The sequence below is a fragment of the Oncorhynchus tshawytscha genome, linkage group LG04, assembly GCF_018296145.1.
Source record: "Oncorhynchus tshawytscha isolate Ot180627B linkage group LG04, Otsh_v2.0, whole genome shotgun sequence".
Classification (NCBI taxonomy): domain Eukaryota; kingdom Metazoa; phylum Chordata; class Actinopteri; order Salmoniformes; family Salmonidae; genus Oncorhynchus; species Oncorhynchus tshawytscha.
Window position 1 is genome coordinate 13,969,624 of NC_056432.1, and position 24,391 is coordinate 13,994,014.

Genomic DNA, 24,391 nt, shown 5'->3' on the forward strand with positions numbered 1-24,391 from the left:
GCGTACTCATATTCCATAAAGATTGATGGCGTTGAGACAGTATAGCACCAGAAACTTGCTGGAGTCAAGGTAAATCAGACAATATTTGCCGGGGCATTGTTTCCACTCAATAACTCATTAGCAAAGTACAAAGGAAGTTACCCGGTTTGTCTCAGATTCTTAAGTGGAGAAATTAGAACTGCTCTTGGCTGCACATGGTCGAAAAGGTCATCCCTGTGACATCTCTGCTGTAGCCTCTCGCTGGAACAGGGATTGTCAGATGAAATTACTTGAAGTCATTAATTGACAGCAGGTAAAGGAGTGTGGGTGGGAAGATAGGTCAGTGTTCGTTTGAGCTTGACCTGAGGCTGCAGTCAGGCTGGAGGGAGAGGGGCAAGTGGGCCAGGAGATGGATGTGTTTGGTGGTTGACCTGACTGTAACATCGGGAGCAGTGATCTGAGAGTTGCTACAGTACAAGGCTCTGTCCCACCCACACACCCAGACACCCAGAGTTGAGAGGTTAGGGAAGTTGCTCCCAGAGCCCCTCCCTGTCCTTGGAAATGCTGAGCATAACATCCTTGCTCTAGCTGGGGTCAAAGGTCAAATAAGACATGTCTACATAATTGCCCCAGAGCACAGTGAGAGGTGGAGGGGTGAAGGTGAGACTGAGGCATTTGGAACCAGGTGAATACATACAATATATGCCCTGTGTGTTCGTATGTGTGCTAGTGTGCCATGTCTGTGTTTGAAACAAGCATGGTGCCTGCCGGGGGCGGAGTGTGAGTGTGTAGGAATCGGTGCCTGCCGGGACAGGATGTTTATTTTATTTTTATTTTACCTTTATTTAACTAGGCAAGTCAGTTAAGAAAAATTCTTATTTTCAATGACAGCCAAGGAACAGTGGGTTTAACTGCCTGTTCAGGGACAGAACGACAGATTTGTACCTTGTCAGCTCGGGGATTTGAACTTGCAACCTTCCGGTTACTAGTCCAGCGCTCTAACCACTAGGCTACCCTGCCACGCCGTATCAGGCAGACATTGGGAAAAAGGACAGGAATGGCTGTGGCCCATGGAGTAACCCATGGAGTAACCAGCCTGAAATAATGGACGGTGCACATGCACGCACAACACTCTTCAGACTCAGGATTCAAACTAGCAACCCCCCGGTTGCTGGCTCGCCAGTAACTGTTGGGCTACCTATTAGAGAATGTATGTGTAGGTCTTCAGTGACCCCTCAGTGAAACCATTCAGAAAGCCCTCTAAAAGTGACGCTATACTCAATGCTTTGCACATTAGTGTACATACAAGGAATCATCCACTTCATCATAATAATGGAATACCATAAGTGGGCCTACACAAAAACTATGTACGGTGCATACTGCGGCGTGACCTTAGCGGCCTATATGGAATTTGACAGATGTGTATAAGTGTATAATGACAGAATATTATTATTGTTTTAAAACATGGGGAAACAGACTGCCATTGTTACTGGAGAGTCATTGACACAACGAAGGCTAAAAGAGACAAGGGACTTTCCCTTCTCAGTCATGAGGATCTTCCACTTGAGAGAAGAAGAAAATAATCTGTGCAATTTGAGAGAGTAAGAGGAGGGCTTCTCTCCATATCTCACTCTCTCTTTCTCACCATATATCACTCTCTTTCTCTCCATATCTCACTCTCTCTTTCTCACCATATCTCACTCTCTTTCTCTCCATATCTCACTCTCTCTTTCTCACCATATCTCACTCTCTTTCTCTCCATATCTCACTCTCTCTTTCTCACCATATCTCACTCTCTTTCTCTCCATATCTCACTCTCTCTTTCTCACCATATCTCACTCTCTTTCTCTCCATATCTCACTCCCTCTTTCTCACCAAATCTCACTCTCTCTTTCTCTCCATATCTCACTCTCTTTCTCTCCATATCTCACTCTCTCTTTCTCACTATATCTCACTCTCTCTTTCTCTCCATATCTCACTCTCTTTCTCTCCATATCTCACTCTCTCTTTCTCTCCATATCTCACTCCCTCTTTCTCACCATATCTCACTCCCTCTTTCTCACCATATCTCACTCTCTTTCTCTCCATATCTCACTCTCTCTTTCTCACCATCTCACTCTCTTTCTCTCCATATCTCACTCTCCTTCTCTCCATATCTCACTCTCCATATCTCACTCTCTTTCTCTCCATATCTCACTCTCTCTTTCTCACCATATCTCAACCTCTTTCTCACCATATCTCACTCTCTTTCTCACCATATCTCACTCTCTTTCTCTCCAAATCTCACTCTCCATATCTCACTCTTTCTTTCTCTCCATCTCTTTCTCTATGAACATCTAAAAAATGCAACAATAACAGTACGAGACGCAAGAACGTGCTGGCGGCGAAGAGGAAAAGTAAAAGGAAGCTTCTTAAGCCATGAATGTTGGTTAGGTTTCTGCTATTCCTCCGCTTGGCTGTGAGAAAAAAGATAACTGGATTAGTGCTAAAATTCAGAGCAAAGTGTTCTCCTAAAGATCTTCCTATATGGCAAAGTGCTAAGAAGCGCCACCCCGTTGTCTCTCCTTCTCTCTGTTGTCCAGCCGACATCACTAAACATGGGCCAATGGACTGTGATCTCTAAGAGAGGAGGGACTTGCCAAGGTTGAGAGGTTACACACTGTGAACCAGGGGCTAAAACGTAACAATCCTAAAAGCAGTTAAGGGCTTCTTAATGTGTGTAAGGAAGCGCATTAATTAACTCAACTCTATCTGGGCGCTGTGTGTGTGTGTGTATGACTGTGTGTGTGTGTAGGGCCTCAGTGTGTGCATGTGTGTTTGGGACTGTGTGTGTGTAGGGCCTCAGTGTGTGCATGTGTGCTTGGGACTGTGTGTGTGTAGGGCCTCAGTGTGTGCATGTGTGTTTGGGACTGTGTGCAGGTGGTCCCGCTCCTCTAACAGTGGGGGTTGAGAGTGGGGCAAGAGGGGGCAGCCCAATCCCAATAGAATAGATGAAAAAAACCCACTAAAGAGGCTTGATTTGATCCCCCACCCAGCCTGACAGAGGGGTGAAGAAGAAAAACACCCTCACAATCGGGACGGGACGGACGGGAGAAGTTTAGTCCCTGAGGATCTCCATTAGAGACATATTTGGGGGCTGATATCCTAATAAGCATGAGAGTCTAACATACATTTTTAGCTGTCCTCCTGGATATAGTGACTCTGTCTTCGTCTTATAAATGACTACTTCCCCTGATCACCCAGTCCTCGCTCCTTTCCATCTCCCCTGCATGTTGCTGCATACTACTCTCAATCAGTGTGTGTGTTGGAAGACACATTTCACTTGTGCAACTGACTAGGTTCCATTTCTCTCTCTCTCTCTCTGTGTATGTCTATCTGTGTGTGTGTCTCTCTCTCTCTTCGTGTGTGTCGTTGTGTGAGTGACAGCTTACTCCAAGCAGGGGAGTGACAGAGAAGGTGCAGTGAAGAGATAAGTCATGTGGAGAAGGGGTGGGGTTGATTGAGAAAGGGGGCCAAATAAACGAACATCCCGCTTACTTAAAGGTCACAGTTCAGAGGGCATAGGGCACTGTGCTGCATGGTCCCAAAGAGGACTGTCATCCTGGGGAATCCCTTCATCTCTTTATCTATCCACCACTCCTCCTCTCCCTCCCTCCATCCCTCCCAGTCTTTGTTTAGAGACATGGATTCATCTCTTTTATACTGATGCATTAATACACACAGAGAGTTACTGTTGCATGTACAGTACCAGTCAAAAGTGTGGACACACCTACTCATTCAAGGGTTTTTCTTTATTTGTAATATTTTCTACATTGTAGAATAATAGTGAAGACATCAAAACTTTGAAATTACACATACGGAATCATGTAGTAACCAAAAAAGTGTCAAACAAATCTAAATATATTTAGATTATTCAAAGTAGCCACCCTTTGCCTTGATGACAGCTTTACAAACTCATGGCATTCTCTCAACCAGCTTCACCTGGAATGCTTTTCCAACAGTCTTGAAGGAGTTCCCACATATGCTGAGCACTCGTTGGGTGCTTTTCCTTCACTCTGCAGTCCAACTCATCCCAAACCATCTCAATTGGGTTGAGGTCGGGTGATGGTGGAGGCCAGGTCATCTGATGCAGCACTCCATCACTCTCCTTCTTGGTCAAATAGCCCAATAGTGTTGGGTCATTGTCCTGTTGAAAAACAAAATGATAGTCCCACTAAGCACAAACCAGATGGGATGATGTATCGCTGCAGAATGCTGTGGTAGCCATGCTGGTATGCTGGTAAGTGTGTCTTGAATTCTAAATAAATCACTTGACAGTGTCACCAGCAAAGCACCCCCACATCATCACACCTCCTCCTCCATGCTCCACGGTGGGAAACACACATGCGGAAGTCATCCGTTCACCTACTCTGTGTCTCAGAAAGACACGGCGAATGGAACCAAAAATCTCAAATTTGGACTCATCAGACCAAAGGACAGATTTCCACCGGTCTAATGTCCATTGCTCGTGTTTCTTGGCCGAAGCAAGTCACTTCTTATTATTGGTGTCCTTTAGTAGTGGTTTCTTTTCAGCAATTCGACCATGAAGGCCTGATTCATGCAGTCTCCTCTGAACAGTTGATGTTGAGATGTTTCTGTTACTTGAACTCTGTGAAGCATTTATTTGAGCTGCAATTTCTGAGGCTGGTAACTCAAACCGTAATTCACTGGAAAAGACAGTTGTAAACAGCAGATTTAATGTGAGCGGTTCCATACGTGACAGAGATGAACATCTCCATTAGAAATGTAGAAAGAGGGGGATGCTAATAGCAACAGCTCGGATGGGTTGTTAATATGACTGGGATTATGCCCTCGGCTTCTGGACAACGAAAGAGAGTAGATATGAAAACCAATATAACAGGAGAGAAATGCGGGTTAATAGCATGAGGGATTCTTTATGAAATAATTGAATCCACGTTTCTATGGATGGAGTTTGGCTAGGCGAAAACTCATTGTAAAGTGCTGGTGACGCGCTGGTAGCCTGCCTACCATTGTAAAGTGGTGGTGATGGGCGGGTAGCCTGCCTACCATTGTAAAGTGGTGGTGATGTGCTGGTAGCCAGCCTACCATTGTAAAGTGGTGGTGACGTGCTGGTAGCCTGCCTACCATTGTAAAGTGGTGGTGACGTGCTGGTGGTGGTGACGCGCTGATAGCCAGCCTACCATTGTAAAGTGTTGGTGATGCGCTGATAGCCAGCCTACCATTGTAAAGTGGTGGTGACGCGCTGATAGCCTGCCTACCATTGTAAAGTGGTGGTGACGTGCTGGTAGCCAGCCTACCATTGTAAAGTGTTGGTGATGCGCTGATAGCCAGCCTACCATTGTAAAGTGGTGGTGACGCGCTGATAGCCAGCCTACCATTGTAAAGTGGTGGTGGCGTGCTGGTAGCCTGCATACCATTGTAAAGTGGTGGTGACGTGATGGTGGTGGTGACGCGCTGATAGCCTGCCTACTATTGTAAAGTGGTGGTGACGTGCTGGTAGCCTGCCTACCATTGTAAAGTGGTGGTGACGTGCTGGTGGTGGTGACGTGCTGATAGCCAGCCTACCATTGTAAAGTGGTGGTGACGTGCTGATAGCCTGCCTACTATTGTAAAGTGGTGGTGACATGCTGATAGCCTGCCTACCGTTGTAAAGTGGTGGTGACGTGCTGGTGGTGGTGACGCGCTGATAGCCTGCCTACCATTGTAAAGTGGTGGTGACGTGCTGGTGGTGGTGACGTGCTGATAGCCTGCCTACCGTTGTAAAGTGGTGGTGATGCGCTGGTAGCCAGCCTACCGTTGTAAAGTGGTGGTGACGTGCTGGTGGTGGTGACGCGCTGATAGCCTGCCTACCGTTGTAAAGTGGTGGTGATGCGCTGGTAGCCAGCCTACCGTTGTAAAGTGGTGGTGACGTGCTGGTGGTGGTGACGCGCTGATAGCCTGCCTACCGTTGTAAAGTGGTGGTGACGTGCTGGTGGTGGTGACGTGCTGATAGCCTGCCTACCATTGTAAAGTGGTGGTGACGTGCTGGTGGTGGTGACGCGCTGATAGCCTGCCTACCATTGTAAAGTGGTGGTGACGTGCTGGTGGTGGTGACGTGCTGATAGCCTGCCTACCATTGTAAAGTGGTGGTGACGTGCTGGTGGTGGTGACGCGCTGATAGCCTGCCTACCATTGTAAAGTGGTGGTGATGCGCTGGTAGCCAGCCTACCATTGTAAAGTGGTGGTGACGCGCTGATAGCCAGCCTACCATTGTGAAGTGGTGGTGATGCGTGGGTAGAAATACAAATAGCAGCTCTTTTTAATCGTGGTCATCAAAACAGTTTTTAAGACGCAATTGGCTTCTAAAAGTATGTTTCTCTCCAGTGCCAGCTCTTTCAGGAGCTGCTCTCACATTGTCCAGCAGGTGATAGGCTCTGTAATTCCACTAAATTAAGCAAATTAACCTATAGACTGATTAGCATTACTGGTAAAATGTATATTCGGCGGATTACTGATTAACGGTTAAACTAATATGGATGGAGTACTTCCTACTGAGTTTTAAAATCATACATATAGAATTGGTACACACACACACTGAGTCAGTCACTGACGTCCCTGCCCCCTTGTCTCTGAGCATTTGCCCCGACCACCATGCATAATGCAGGCGCATGGAAAGCACCTACAGGCTAATGTCAAATAATAATATTGCATAGCCCTCCGCAGAATTGGAAAACCTTGGGTGGGACTGCACTAACGATCTCACGCTGCTAGCATTACAAAGTGCAAAAAGGTTCATGGAGAGGGAGGGAAAGAAGAGAGAGAAGAAGGAGAGCGTGAGAGAGTGAGGGAGAGAGTGAAAAAGTCTCCTAATTATGTGAAACCTATTCCAGTTGAAATACTTAAAATATATTAATATGGACTCTTCATCTCTTTTGATATGATCACACATCTCTCGCTCTCTACTGATATGCTCACACATCTCTCTCTCTCTCTCTACTGATATGCTCACACATCTCTCTCTCTCTCTCTGCTGATATGCTCACACATCTCTCTCTGCTGATATGCTCACACATCTCTCTCTCTGCTGATATGCTCACACATCTCTCTCTCTCTCTCTGCTGATATGCTCACACATCTCTCTCTCTCTCTCTGCTGATATGCTCACACATCTCTCTCTCTCTCTCTGCTGATATGCTCACACATCTCTCTCTCTCTCTCTGCTGATATGCTCACACATCTCTCTCTCTCTCTCTGCTGATATGCTCACACATCTCTCTCTCTCTCTCTGCTGATATGCTCACACATCTCTCTCTCTCTCTCTGCTGATATGCTCACACATCTCTCTCTCTCTCTCTGCTGATATGCTCACACATCTCTCTCTCTCTCTCTCTCTGCTGATATGCTCACACATCTCTCTCTCTCTCTCTCTGCTGATATGCTCACACATCTCTCTCTCTCTCTCTGCTGATATGCTCACACATCTCTCTCTCTCTCTGCTGATATGCTCACACATCTCTCTCTCTCTCTCTCTGCTGATATGCTCACACATCTCTCTCTCTCTGCTGATATGATCACACATCTCTCTCTCTCTGCTGATATGATCACACATCTCTCTCTCTCTGCTGATATGATCACACATCTCTCTCTCTCTCTCTCTGCTGATATGATCACATCTCTCTCTCTCTCTCTCTCTGCTGATATGCTCAAACATCTCTCTCTCTCTCTGCTGATATGCTCACACATCTCTCTCTCTCTCTGCTGATATGATCACACATCTCTCTCTGCTGATATGCTCACACATCTCTCTCTGCTGATATGCTCACACATCTCTCTCTCTCTCTCTGCTGATATGCTCACACATCTCTCTCTCTCTCTGCTGATATGATCACACATCTCTCTCTGCTGATATGCTCACACATCTCTCTCTCTCTCTGCTGATATGATCACACATCTCTCTCTCTCTGCTGATATGCTCACACATCTCTCGCTCTACTGATATGCTCACACATCTCTCTCTCTCTCTGCTGATATGATCACACATCTCTCTCTCTCTGCTGATATGCTCACACATCTCTCTCTCTCTCTCTGCTGATATGCTCACACATCTCTCGCTCTACTGATATGCTCACACATCTCTCTCTCTCTCTGCTGATATGCTCACACATCTCTCTCTGCTGATATGCTCACACATCTCTCTCTCTCTCTGCTGATATGCTCACACATCTCTCTCTCTCTCTGCTGATATGCTCACACATCTCTCTCTCTCTCTGCTGATATGCTCACACATCTCTCTCTGCTGATATGCTCACACATCTCTCTCTGCTGATATGCTCACACATCTCTCTCTGCTGATATGCTCACACATCTCTCTCTGCTGATATGCTCACACATCTCTCTCTCTCTCTGCTGATATGCTCACACATCTCTCTCTCTCTCTGCTGATATGCTCACACATCTCTCTCTGCTGATATGCTCACACACATCTCTCTCTCTCTCTCTGCTGATATGCTCACACATCTCTCTCTCTCTCTCTCTGCTGATATGCTCACACATCTCTCTCTCTGCTGATATGATCACACATCTCTCGCTCTCTCTCTCTGCTGATATGCTCACACATCTCTCTCTCTCTCTCTCTGCTGATATGCTCACACATCTCTCTCTCTCTCTCTGCTGATATGCTCACACATCTCTCTCTCTCTCTCTGCTGATATGCTCACACATCTCTCTCTCTGCTGATATGCTCACACATCTCTCTCTCTGCTGATATGCTCACACATCTCTCTCTCTGCTGATATGCTCACACATCTCTCTCTCTCTCTCTCTGCTGATATGCTCACACATCTCTCTCTCTGCTGATATGATCACACATCTCTCTCTCTCTCTCTCTCTGCTGATATGCTCACACATCTCTCTCTCTGCTGATATGCTCACACATCTCTCTCTCTGCTGATATGCTCACACATCTCTCTCTCTCTACTGATATGCTCACACATCTCTCTCTACTGATATGCTCACACATCTCTCTCTACTGATATGCTCACACATCTCTCTCTACTGATATGCTCACACATCTCTCTCTACTGATATGCTCACACATCTCTCTCTACTGATATGCTCACACATCTCTCTCTACTGATATGCTCACACATCTCTCTCTACTGATATGCTCACACATCTCTCTCTCTCTCTGCTGATATGCTCACACATCTCTCTCTCTCTGCTGATATGCTCACACATCTCTCTCTCTCTCTCTACTGATATGCTCACACATCTCTCTCTGCTGATATGCTCACACATCTCTCTCTCTCTGCTGATATGCTCACACATCTCTCTCTCTCTCTGCTGATATGCTCACACATCTCTCTCTCTCTCTACTGATATGCTCACACATCTCTCTCTCTCTGCTGATATGCTCACACATCTCTCTCTCTGCTGATATGCTCACACATCTCTCTCTCTGCTGATATGCTCACACATCTCTCTCTCTCTCTCTCTCTGCTGATATGCTCACACATCTCTCTCTCTGCTGATATGCTCACACATCTCTCTCTCTCTCTCTCTCTGCTGATATGCTCACACATCTCTCTCTCTGCTGATATGCTCACACATCTCTCTCTCTGCTGATATGCTCACACATCTCTCTCTCTGCTGATATGCTCACACATCTCTCTCTCTCTCTCTACTGATATGCTCACACATCTCTCTCTACTGATATGCTCACACATCTCTCTCTACTGATATGCTCACACATCTCTCTCTACTGATATGCTCACACATCTCTCTCTACTGATATGCTCACACATCTCTCTCTACTGATATGCTCACACATCTCTCTCTACTGATATGCTCACACATCTCTCTCTACTGATATGCTCACACATCTCTCTCTCTCTCTCTGCTGATATGCTCACACATCTCTCTCTCTCTCTCTGCTGATATGCTCACACATCTCTCTCTGCTGATATGCTCACACATCTCTCTCTCTCTCTGCTGATATGCTCACACATCTCTCTCTCTCTCTACTGATATGCTCACACATCTCTCTCTGCTGATATGCTCACACATCTCTCTCTCTCTCTGCTGATATGCTCACACATCTCTCTCTCTCTCTGCTGATATGCTCACACATCTCTCTCTCTCTCTACTGATATGCTCACACATCTCTCTCTCTCTGCTGATATGATCACACATCTCTCTCTCTCTACTGATATGCTCACACATCTCTCTCTCTCTCTACTGATATGCTCACACATCTCTCTCTCTCTCTGCTGATATGATCACACATCTCTCTCTCTCTACTGATATGCTCACACATCTCTCTCTGCTGATATGCTCACACATCTCTCTCTCTCTCTACTGATATGCTCACACATCTCTCTCTACTGATATGCTCACACATCTCTCTCTCTCTCTGCTGATATGATCACACATCTCTCTCTCTCTGCTGATATGCTCACACATCTCTCTCTCTCTACTGATATGCTCACACATCTCTCTCTACTTATATGCTCACACATCTCTCTCTCTCTCTGCTGATATGATCACACATCTCTCTCTCTCTACTTATATGCTCACACATCTCTCTCTCTCTACTGATATGCTCACACATCTCTCTCTCTCTCTGCTGATATGATCACACATCTCTCTCTCTCTACTGATATGCTCACACATCTCTCTCTCTCTCTGCTGATATGATCACACATCTCTCTCTCTACTGATATGCTCACACATCTCACTCTCTCTCTGCTGATATGATCACACATCTCTCTCTCTCTCTGCTGATATGCTCACACCTCTCTCTCTCTCTCTGCTGATATGCTCACACATCTCTCTCTACTGATATGCTCACAGATCTCTCTCTCTCTCTCTCTACTGATATGCTCACACATCTCTCTCTCTCTCTCTACTGATATGCTCACACATCTCTCTCTCTCTCTACTGATATGCTCACACATCTCTCTCTCTCTACTGATATGCTCACACATCTCTCTCTCTCTCTCTACTGATATGCTCACACATTTCTCTCTCTCTGCTGATATGCTCACACCTCTCTCTCTCTCTGCTGATATGCTCACACATCTCTCTCTGCTGATATGCTCACACATCTCTCTCTGCTGATATGCTCACACATCTCTCTCTGCTGATATGCTCACACATCTCTCTCTGCTGATATGCTCACACATCTCTCTCTGCTGATATGCTCACACATCTCTCTCTGCTGATATGCTCACACATCTCTCTCTCTCTCTCTGCTGATATGCTCACACATCTCTCTCTCTCTCTCTCTACTGATATGCTCACACATCTCTCTCTCTGCTGATATGCTCACACATCTCTCTCTCTGCTGATATGCTCACACATCTCTCTCTCTGCTGATATGCTCACACATCTCTCTCTCTCTCTCTCTGCTGATATGCTCACACATCTCTCTCTCTCTCTCTCTGCTGATATGCTCACACATCTCTCTCTCTGCTGATATGCTCACACATCTCTCTCTCTGCTGATATGCTCACACATCTCTCTCTCTGCTGATATGCTCACACATCTCTCTCTCTCTCTGCTGATATGCTCACACATCTCTCTCTCTCTCTACTGATATGCTCACACATCTCTCTCTACTGATATGCTCACACATCTCTCTACTGATATGCTCACACATCTCTCTCTACTGATATGCTCACACATCTCTCTCTACTGATATGCTCACACATCATCTCTCTACTGATATGCTCACACATCTCTCTCTACTGATATGCTCACACATCTCTCTCTCTGCTGATATGCTCACACATCTCTCTCTCTCTCTGCTGATATGCTCACACATCTCTCTCTCTCTCTCTGCTGATATGCTCACACATCTCTCTCTGCTGATATGCTCACACATCTCTCTCTCTCTCTGCTGATATGCTCACACATCTCTCTCTCTCTCTGCTGATATGCTCACACATCTCTCTCTCTCTCTGCTGATATGCTCACACATCTCTCTCTCTCTCTGCTGATATGCTCACACATCTCTCTCTGCTGATATGCTCACACTCTCTCTCTCTCTGCTGATATGCTCACACATCTCTCTCTCTCTCTGCTGATATGCTCACACATCTCTCTCTCTCTCTGCTGATATGCTCACACATCTCTCTCTCTCTCTCTGCTGATATGCTCACACATCTCTCTCTGCTGATATGCTCACACATCTCTCTCTCTCTGCTGATATGCTCACATCTCTCTCTCTCTCTGCTGATATGCTCACACATCTCTCTCTCTGCTGATATGCTCACACATCTCTCTCTCTGCTGATATGCTCACACATCTCTCTCTGCTGATATGCTCACACATCTCTCTCTCTCTCTGCTGATATGCTCACACTCTCTCTCTCTACTGATATGCTCACACATCTCTCTCTCTCTGCTGATATGATCACACATCTCTCTCTCTCTACTGATATGCTCACACATCTCTCTCTCTCTCTCTACTGATATGCTCACACATCTCTCTCTCTCTCTGCTGATATGATCACACATCTCTCTCTCTCTACTGATATGCTCACACATCTCTCTCTGCTGATATGCTCACACATCTCTCTCTCTCTCTACTGATATGCTCACACATCTCTCTCTACTGATATGCTCACACATCTCTCTCTCTCTGCTGATATGATCACACATCTCTCTCTCTCTGCTGATATGCTCACACATCTCTCTCTCTCTACTGATATGCTCACACATCTCTCTCTACTTATATGCTCACACATCTCTCTCTCTCTGCTGATATGATCACACCTCTCTCTCTCTCTGCTGATATGATCACACATCTCTCTCTCTCTCTACTTATATGCTCACACATCTCTCTCTCTCTACTGATATGCTCACACATCTCTCTCTCTCTCTGCTGATATGATCACACATCTCTCTCTCTCTACTGATATGCTCACACATCTCTCTCTCTCTCTGCTGATATGATCACACATCTCTCTCTCTCTACTGATATGCTCACACATCTCACTCTCTCTCTGCTGATATGATCACACATCTCTCTCTCCGCTGATATGCTCACACATCTCTCTCTACTGATATGCTCACACATCTCTCTCTCTCTCTCTCTGATATGCTCACACATCTCTCTCTCTCTCTCTCTACTGATATGCTCACAGATCTCTCTCTCTCTCTCTCTGCTGATATGCTCACACATCTCTCTCTACTGATATGCTCACAGATCTCTCTCTCTCTCTCTGCTGATATGCTCACACTCTCTCTCTCTCTCTGCTGATATGCTCACACATCTCTCTCTCTCTACTGATATGCTCACACATCTCTCTCTCTCTCTACTGATATGCTCACACATCTCTCTCTCTCTCTCTACTGATATGCTCACACATCTCTCTCTCTCTCTACTGATATGCTCACACATCTCTCTCTCTCTCTACTGATATGCTCACACATTTCTCTCTCTCTGCTGATATGCTCACACATCTCTCTCTGCTGATATGCTCACACATCTCTCTCTCTCTCTCTCTCTACTGATATGCTCACACATCTCTCTCTCTCTCTCTCTACTGATATGCTCACATCTCTCTCTCTCTCTGCTGATATGCTCACATCTCTCTCTCTCTCTCTCTCTACTGATATGCTCACACTCTCTCTCTCTCTCTGCTGATATGCTCACACATCTCTCTCTGCTGATATGCTCACACATCTCTCTCTGCTGATATGCTCACATCATCTCTCTCTCTCTCTACTGATATGCTCACATCTCTCTCTCTGCTGATATGCTCACACATCTCTCTCTCTGCTGATATGCTCACACATCTCTCTCTCTCTCTGCTGATATGCTCACACATCTCTCTCTCTGCTGATATGCTCACACATCTCTCTCTCTCTCTGCTGATATGCTCACACATCTCTCTCTGCTGATATGCTCACACATCTCTCTCTCTCTGCTGATATGCTCACACATCTCTCTCTGCTGATATGCTCACACATCTCTCTCTCTCTCTGCTGATATGCTCACACATCTCTCTCTCTCTCTACTGATATGCTCACACATCTCTCTCTACTGATATGCTCACACATCTCTCTCTACTGATATGCTCACACATCTCTCTCTACTGATATGCTCACACATCTCTCTCTGCTGATATGCTCACACATCTCTCTCTCTCTGCTGATATGCTCACACTCTCTCTCTCTCTCTCTACTGATATGCTCACACATCTCTCTCTGCTGATATATCACACATCTCTCTCTACTGATATGCTCATCTCTCTCTACTGATATGCTCACACATCTCTCTCTGCTGATATGCTCACACTCTCTATGCTCTCTGCTGATATGCTCACACATCTCTCTCTCTCTCTGCTGATATGCTCACACATCTCTCTCTCTCTCTACTGATATGCTCACACATCTCTCTCTCTCTCTGCTGATATGCTCACACATCTCTCTCTCTCTCTCTGCTGATATGCTCACACATCTCTCTCTCTCTCTGCTGATATGCTCACACATCTCTCTCTCTCTGCTGATATGCTCACACATCTCTCTCTCTCTGCTGATATGCTCACACATCTCTCTCTCTCTGCTGATATGCTCACACATCTCTCTCTCTGCTCTCTGCTGATATGCTCACACATCATCTCTCTCTACTGATATGCTCACACATCTCTCTCTCTGCTGATATGCTCACACATCTCTCTCTGCTGATATGCTCACACATCTCTCTCTCTCTCTGCTGATATGCTCACACATCTCTCTCTACTGATATGCTCACACATCTCTCTCTCTCTCTGCTGATATCTCACACATCTCTCTCTCTCTGCTGATATGCTCACACATCTCTCTCTCTCTACTGATATGCTCACACATCTCTCTCTACTGATATGCTCACACATCTCTCTCTCTATGCTCACACATCTCTCTCTGCTGATATGCTCACACATCTCTCTCTCTCTACTGATATGCTCACACATCTCTCTCTCTCTCTACTGATATGCTCACACATCTCTCTCTCTCTCTGCTGATATGATCACACATCTCTCTCTCTCTACTGATATGCTCACACATCTCTCTCTCTCTGCTGATATGCTCACACATCTCTCTCTCTCTGCTGATATGCTCACACATCTCTCTCTCTCTCTGCTGATATGCTCACACATCTCTCTCTCTCTGCTGATATGCTCACACATCTCTCTCTCTCTCTCTACTGATATGCTCACACATCATCTCTCTCTCTCTCTACTGATATGCTCACACACCTCTCTCTCTCTCTCTGCTGATATGCTCACACTCTCTCTCTCTCTCTGCTGATATGCTCACACATCTCTCTCTCTCTCTCTGCTGATATGCTCACACATCTCTCTCTCTCTGCTGATATGCTCACACATCTCTCTCTACTGATATGCTCACATCTCTCTCTCTCTCTCTCTACTGATATGCTCACACCTCTCTCTCTCTACTGATATGCTCTCTCTCTCTACTGATATGCTCACACACTCTCTCTCTCTCTGCTGATATGCTCACATCTCTCTCTCTCTGCTGATATGCTCACACATTTCTCTCTCTCTGCTGATATGCTCACACCTCTCATCTCTCTCTGCTGATATGCTCACACATCTCTCTCTCTCTCTCTGCTGATATGCTCACACATCTCTCTCTCTCTCTCTGCTGATATGCTCACACATCTCTCTCTCTCTCTGCTGATATGCTCACACATTTCTCTCTCTCTGCTGATATGATCACATCTCTCAAAGTGGGAGAACTTGCACAATTGGTGGCTGACTAAATACTTTTTTGCCCCACTGTATCTCTTTTGATATGCTCACACATCTCTCTCTCTCTCTCTCTGCTGATATGATCACACAGCTTTTCTCTGCTGATATGATCACACATCTCTATATATCTGCTGATATGATCACACAGCTTTCTATCTCTGCTGATATGATCATACATCTCTATATCTCTGCTGATATAATCATACATCTCTATATCTCTGCTGATATGATCACACATCTCTTTCTGCTCTGATCTCTCTATTTCTAACACTTACAGACACGCAAGATCATCATCACAGATCTTTTAAACACATGAACATGACACTTGAGTCTTAATTCTTGGGCTTTGTGTGTGTGTGTGTGTGTGTGTGTGTGTGTGTGTGTGTGTGTGTGTGTGTGTGTGTGTGTGTGTGTGTGTGTGTGTGTGTGTGTGTGTGTGTGTGTGTGTGTGTGTGTGTGTGTGTGTGTGCATATGCTCACGTGCAAATGTTTTGTTTTTCTGTTGTATTTCAATCAACATTCACATTACTTCAGTTTGTTCACGGCAAAAAAGTCTAATGTCAGCCTGAGATACAAAGGGGGAGAGATAGATAGATGATAGATAGTTAGTGATGATAAGGGGCTTTAAGCCATCTTTTATGACAGAGGGAGCTAATCGGCTACTGCTAATGAGCCCCTATTAGTGTGTGTAGAGATAGTGTCAGGAGAGACAGGCAGGGAGAAGAGGCAGTGCTGACAGCTCACACACCGCCCATCAGTCCCACCGAGACCACTAGGCCTGTCAGAGACGACAGTGACATCTCACACACGCGCGCTGCATACGCATGCATGTACATACACCATACACGCACGCACGTACAAACGCTGGGACACGCACGTGCACACACACACCCACACACATTGGTGTGAGCGCTACAGCCAACAACTGTGATGAGACAAAGAGGCTAGTCCTCTATCACATTCTCAACACATTAAAACTCCCAAATACCCCACACACTGTCCACTGCGCCTGTTGGACGTCGAGAGACAAGGTCTGTGTGGATGGACAAGCTGTCAAAGACTTGAAGGTGACGTGACATTCATCAACTTCTGTTAGGTTTGACAGAAGGGCTGGGTTGAGGAACCTTTGTTTCTGTTTGTCATCATGGCGGACATTTCTTTTGATCACTGCAATATTCCCTTCTTGTGTCTGAGTGTATGGCAAGGTGGCCAAGGTGTGTGTGTGTGGTTAAAAGATGGTATATGGGCCATGATCAGAGCGCTGGGTGTGCGTGTTTACAGAGTGTGTGTTCCACAGATAATAATTCCATTGGTCAACCGTGTAAGGGGACAAAGCTGCTCTGACCAGGGAGAGAGAGGGAGGAAGAGCGAGTGAGAGAAGGAAGAGTGTCATGTGGTTAACACTCACACACTGAGAGCATACTGGAGCATGGCCAAACACACCACAGCCTGGCCACAAACAGCCTCTCTTTCTTTCCTTCTCTCACTCTCTCCCAACCCCGCCCACAACCCTTTCTACACTTGCATCTATCCATCACCCTCTTCCTAACTGCCTCGATCCCAACTCTATCCATCACCCTCTTCCTAACTGCCTCGATCCCAACTCTATCCATCACCCTGTTCCTAACTGCCTCGATCCCAACTCTATCCATCACCCTCTTCCTAACTGCCTCGATCCCAACTCTATCCATCACCCTCTTCCTAACTGCCTCGATCCCAACTCTATCCATCAACCTCTTCCTAACTGCCTCGATCCCAACTCTATCCATCACCCTCTTCCTAACTGCCTCGATCCCAACTCTATCCATCACCCTCTTCCTAACTGCCTCGATACCAACTCTATCCATCACCCTCTTCCTAACTGCCTCGATCCCAACTCTATCCATCACCCTCTTCCTAATTGCCTCGATCCCAACTCTATCCATCACCCTCTTCCTAACTGCCTCGATCCCAACTCTATCCATCACCCTCTTCCTAACTGCCTCGATCCAACTCTATCCATCACCCTCTTGAGAACTGCCTCGATCCCAACTCTATCCATCACCCTCTTCCTAACTGCCTCGATCCCAACTCTATCCATCACCCTCTTCCTAACTGCCTCGATCCCAACTCTATCCATCACCCTCTTCCTAACTGCCTCGATCCCAACTCTACCCATTAACCTCCCTGTCTGCAGCTTTTATGGCCCGTCTATGGCTCTCTTACCCCCCCCCTCCATAACCCCTCCCTCGCTCACCCGTATGGGGATCTGCTCTGTCTCGCTCTCCTTCTGCGGGTTGCGGTACTTCTCGTAGAAGTCCCTCTTCTTCTTGCTCTCCCGGTCGTCCTTGCGCTCTCTCTTCTCGGCGGGTTCATCCGAGGCCTCGGGGGAGAGCAGTGGGGTGGGCTTGGCCGGCCTCTCCACCTCCAGGTGGTTCTCATTGGGGTTGAGCACCATCACACCGTAACCCTCCTGGAAGACAACACAACAACACACACACATTTGTGTCCACAGACTTTCCTCCGACTTGTAAATGTGTATGTGTGTATGTGTCTTAGCCAGTGAATAGCACTTGGTGAGTCCAAAGGCCATGTGTCTGTCACTTTTCAACTTCTAATCGATCCATCCATCACTTAACTCAAGTGTTAGGGCCGACACATACGTGTGGTACCTTTGAATTGGGATCAACTTCATATCCATTGTTTTAGCAACTTACTACCAAACACAAGAAAAATATGATCATGTACACAGCAATGAATGTTTCGTAATGTTAAGATGTGAAATTAATAACAGAAACTAAACGTTAATGCATAGAAATAAATTCAAATTGTTAAAATATGCTGTAAAATGTTTAAAAAAAAGTTCATGTGAATTGAAATAGGCAGAATCTATTGTGGTCTGGGGAAGTTTTCACAGGGCCTAAGTGACTTCTTCAACTCTGAAGTCATTTTTAATTAAGTGTGTTTATTATCCAAGCACTCTGAAACGAAAGGAGGAAACGGAGGGATTCCTGTTCCACTTTGGCTACACTTCACACACTCCCCTCTGTACGCACACACACACACACACACACACACACACACACACACACACACACACACACACACACACACACACACACACACACACACACACACACACACCCCCTCTGTACGTACACACACACACACACTCCCCCTCTGTACGTACACACACACACAGATCTGTCCTGTCAAAAAGGCTTTTTAGAAGACGAGTGTAGGAGTTAGAGAGGAAATGTTTTTCTGATTCCTCCCAGAGTCGCCATCAAGCACCCCGTCTACAGACGGCAGCACGTCTCCTCCTTTTAATGTGTGTTAACACAATGTGTCCCTCCTCCTTTTAATATGTGTTAACACAATGTGTCCCTCCTCCTTTTAATATGTGTTAACACAATGTGTCCCTCCTCCTTTTAATATGTGTTAACACAATGTGTCCCTCCTCCTTTTTAATATGTGTTAACACAATGTGTCCCTCCTCCTTTTAATATGTGTTAACACAATGTGTCCCTCCTCCTTTTAATGTGTGTTAACACAATGTGTCCCTCCTCCTTTTAATGTGTGTTAACACAATGTGTGTGTCCCTCCTCCTTTTAATATGTGTTAACACAATGTGTCCCTCCTCCTTTTAATATGTGTTAACACAATGTGTCCCTCCTCCTTTTAATATGTGTTAACACAATGTGTCCCTCCTCCTTTTAATGTGTGTTAACACAATGTGTCCCTCCTCCTTTTAATATGTGTTAACACAATGTGTCCCTCCTCCTTTTTAATGTGTGTTAACACAATGTGTCCCTCCTCCTTTTAATGTGTTAACACAATGTGTCCCTCCTCCTTTTAATGTGTTAACACAATGTGTCCCTCCTCCTTTTAATATGTGTTAACACAATGTGTCCCTCCTCCTTTTAATGTGTGTTAACACAATGTGTCCCTCCTCCTTTTAATATGTGATAACACAATGTGTCCCTCCTCCTTTTAATATGTGTTAACACAATGTGTCCCTCCTCCTTTTAATATGTGAAAACACAATGTGTCCCTCCTCCTTTTAATATGTGTTAACACAATGTGTCCCTCCTCCTTTTAATGTGTGTTAACACAATGTGTCCCTCCTCCTTTTTAATATGTGAAAACACAATGTGTCCCTCCTCCTTTTAATATGTGTTAACACAATGTGTCCCTCCTCCTTTTAATATGTGTTAACACAATGTGTCCCTCCTCCTTTTAATATGTGTTAACACAATGTGTCCCTCCTCCTTTTAATATGTGTTAACACAATGTGTCCCTCCTCCTTTTTAATGTGTTAACACAATGTGTCCCTCCTCCTTTTAATATGTGTTAACACAATGTGTCCCTCCTCCTTTTAATGTGTGTTAACACAATGTGTCCCTCCTCCTTTTTAATGTGTTAACACATTGTGTCCCTCCTCCTTTTTAATGTGTTAACACAATGTGTCCCTCCTCCTTTTAATATGTGTTAACACAATGTGTCCCTCCTCCTTTTAATATGTGTTAACACAATGTGTCCCTCCTCCTTTTAATATGTGTTAACACAATGTGTCCCTCCTCCTTTTAATATGTGTTAACACAATGTGTCCCTCCTCCTTTTAATATGTGTTAACACAATGTGTCCCTCCTCCTTTTAATGTGTGTTAACACAATGTGTCCCTCCTCCTTTTAATATGTGTTAACACAATGTGTCCCTCCTCCTTTTAATATGTGTTAACACAATGTGTCCCTCCTCCTTTTAATGTGTGTTAACACAATGTGTCCCTCCTCCTTTTTAATGTGTGTTAACACAATGTGTCCCTCCTCCTTTTAATATGTGTTAACACAATGTGTCCCTCCTCCTTTTAATGTGTTAACACAATGTGTCCCTCCTCCTTTTAATATGTGTTAACACAATGTGTGTGTCCCTCCTCCTTTTTAATGTGTGTTAACACAATGTGTCCCTCCTCCTTTTTAATGTGTGTTAACACAATGTGTCCCTCCTCCTTTTAATATGTGTTAACACAATGTGTCCCTCCTCCTTTTTAATATGTGTTAACACAATGTGTCCCTCCTCCTTTTAATATGTTTTAACACAATGTGTCCCTCCTCCTTTTTAATGTGTTAACACAATGTGTCCCTCCTCCTTTTAATGTGTGTTAACACAATGTGTCCCTCCTCCTTTTTAATGTGTTAACACAATGTGTCCCTCCTCCTTTTTAATGTGTTAACACAATGTGTCCCTCCTCCTTTTTAATGTGTTAACACAATGTGTCCCTCCTCCTTTTAATATGTGTTAACACAATGTGTCCCTCCTCCTTTTTAATGTGTTAACACAATGTGTCCCTCCTCCTTTTAATATATGTTAACACAATGTGTGTGTCCCTCCTCCTTTTAATATGTGTTAACACAATGTGTCCCTCCACCTTTTAATATGTGTTAACACAATGTGTGTGTCCCTCCTCCTTTTTAATGTGTTAACACAATGTGTCCCTCCTCCTTTTTAATGTGTTAACACAATGTGTCCCTCCTCCTTTTAATATATGTTAACACAATGTGTGTGTCCCTCCTCCTTTTAATATGTGTTAACACAATGTGTCCCTCCACCTTTTAATATGTGTTAACACAATGTGTCCCTCCTCCTTTTAATGTGTTAACACAATGTGTCCCTCCTCCTTTTTAATGTGTTAACACAATGTGTCCCTCCTCCTTTTAATATATGTTAACACAATGTGTGTGTCCCTCCTCCTTTTAATATGTGTTAACACAATGTGTCCCTCCACCTTTTAATATGTGTTAACACAATGTGTGTGTCCCTCCTCCTTTTAATGTGTTAACACAATGTGTGTGTCCCTCCTCCTTTTAATGTGTTAACACAATGTGTCCCTCCTCCTTTTAATGTGTGTTAACACAAGGTGTGTGTCCCTCCTCCTTTTAATGTGTGTTAACACAATGTGTGTGTCCCTCCTCCTTTTAATGTGTGTTAACACAATGTGTCCCTCCTCCTTTTAATGTGTTAACACAATGTGTCCCTCCTCCTTTTAATGTGTGTTAACACAATGTGTCCCTCCTCCTTTTTAATGTGTTAACACAATGTGTGTGTCCCTCCTCCTTTTAATGTGTTAACACAGTGTGTGTCCCTCCTCCTTTTAATGTGTGTTAACACAATGTGTCCTCCTCCTTTTAATATGTGTTAACACAATGTGTCCCTCCTCCTTTTAATGTGTGTTAACACAATGTGTCCCTCCTCCTTTTAATATGTGTTAACACAATGTGTCCCTCCTCCTTTTAATATGTGTTAACACAATGTGTGTCCCTCCTCCTTTTAATGTGTTAACACAGTGTGTGTCCCTCCTCCTTTTAATGTGTGTTAACACAATGTGTCCGTCCTCCTTTTAATATGTGTTAACACAATGTGTCCCTCCTCCTTTTAATGTGTGTTAACACAATGTGTCCCTCCTCCTTTTAATATGTGTTAACACAATGTGTGTGTCCCTCCTCCTTTTAATATGTGTTAACACAATGTGTCCCTCCTCCTTTTAATGTGTGTTAACACAATGTGTCCCTCCTCCTTTTAATATGTGTTAACACAATGTGTGTCCCTCCTCCTTTTAATGTGTGTTAACACAATGTGTCCCTCCTCCTTTTAATATGTGTTAACACAATGTGTCCCTCCTCCTTTTAATATGTGTTAACACAATGTGTGTCCCTCCTCCTTTTAATATGTGTTAACACAATGTGTCCCTCCTCCTTTTAATATGTGTTAACACAATGTGTCCCTCCTCCTTTTAATATGTGTTAACACAATGTGTCCCTCCTCCTTTTAATATGTGTTAACACAATGTGTCCCTCCTCCTTTTAATGTGTTAACACAATGTGTCCCTCCTCCTTTTAATGTGTTAACACAATGTGTCCCTCCTAACCTTCCTCCTTTTAATATGTGTTAACACAATGTGTCCCTCCTCCTTTTAATATGTGTTAACACAATGTGTCCCTCCTCCTTTTAATATGTGTTAACACAATGTGTGTGTCCCTCCTCCTTTTAATATGTGTTAACACAATGTGTCCCTCCTCCTTTTAATTAATGTGTTAACACAATGTGTCCCTCCTCCTTTTAATATGTGTTAACACAATGTGTGTGTCCCTCCTCCTTTTAATGTGTGTTAACACAATGTGTCCCTCCTCCTTTTAATATGTGTTAACACAATGTGTCCCTCCTCCTTTTAATATGTGTTAACACAATGTGTGTCCCTCCTCCTTTTAATATGTGTTAACACAATGTGTCCCTCCTCCTTTTAATATGTGTTAACACAATGTGTCCCTCCTCCTTTTAATGTGTTAACACAATGTGTCCCTCCTCCTTTTAATATATGTTAACACAATGTGTGTCCCTCCTCCTTTTAATGTGTGTTAACACAATGTGTCCCTCCTCCTTTTAATGTGTTAACACAATGTGTCCCTCCTCCTTTTAATATGTGTTAACACAATGTGTCCCTCCTCCTTTTAATATGTGTTAACACAGTGTGTGTCCCTCCTCCTTTTAATATGTGTTAACACAATGTGTCCCTCCTCCTTTTAATATGTGTTAACACAATGTGTCCCTCCTCCTTTTAATATATGTTAACACAATGTGTCCCTCCTCCTTTTAATATGTGTTAACACAATGTGTCCCTCCTCCTTTTAATATGTGTTAACACATGTGTCCCTCCTCCTTTTAATATGTGTGTCCCTCCTCCTTTTAATGTGTTAACACAATGTGTCCCTCCCTTTTAATATGTGTTAACACAATGTGTCCCTCCTCCTTTTAATGTGTGTTAACACAATGTGTCCCTCCTCCTTTTAATGTGTTAACACAATGTGTCCCTCCTCCTTTTAATATGTGTTAACACAATGTGTCCCTCCTCCTTTTAATATGTGTTAACACAATGTGTGTGTCCCTCCACCTTTTAATATGTGTTAACACAATGTGTCCCTCCTCCTTTTAATATGTGTTAACACAATGTGTCCCTCCTCCTTTTAATATGTGTTAACACAATGTGTCCCTCCTCCTTTTAATATGTGTTAACACAATGTGTCCCTCCTCCTTTTAATATGTGTTAACACAATGTGTCCCTCCTCCTTTTAATGTGTTAACACAATGTGTCCCTCCTTCTTTTAATATGTGTTAACACAATGTGTGTGTCCCTCCTCCTTTTAATGTGTTAACACAATGTGTCCCTCCTCCTTTTAATGTGTTAACACAATGTGTCCCTCCTCCTTTTAATATGTGTTAACACAATGTGTCCCTCCTCCTTTTAATATGTGTTAACACAATGTGTCCCTCCTCCTTTTAATATGTGTTAACACAATGTGTGTCCCTCCTCCTTTTAATATGTGTTAACACAATGTGTGTGTCCCTCCTCCTTTTAATATGTGTTAACACAATGTGTCCCTCCTCCTTTTAATATGTGTAACACAATGTGTCCCTCCTCCTTTTAATATGTGTTAACACAATGTGTCCCTCCTCCTTTTAATGTGTTAACACAATGTGTCCCTCCTCCTTTTAATATGTGTTAACACAATGTGTCCCTCCTCCTTTTAATGTGTTAACACAATGTGTCCCTCCTCCTTTTAATGTGTTAACACAATGTGTGTGTCCCTCCTCCTTTTTTTAATGTGTTAACACAATGTG

General features: G+C 44.3%; 1 protein-coding gene across 4 annotated transcripts in view; it reads right to left on the reverse strand.

Annotated features, from left to right (window-relative positions):
• Positions 1-24,391, reverse strand: part of LOC112247110 (cotranscriptional regulator FAM172A homolog) — a 347,725-nt gene that overhangs the window by 168,885 nt on the left and 154,449 nt on the right. For all 4 annotated transcript variants that reach the window (XM_042320348.1, XM_042320350.1, XM_042320349.1 and 1 more), the window contains exon 7: positions 17,976-18,191. In XM_042320348.1, coding sequence (XP_042176282.1) covers positions 17,976-18,191 — 216 coding nt within the window. The remainder of the gene's footprint in view (positions 1-17,975; positions 18,192-24,391) is intronic.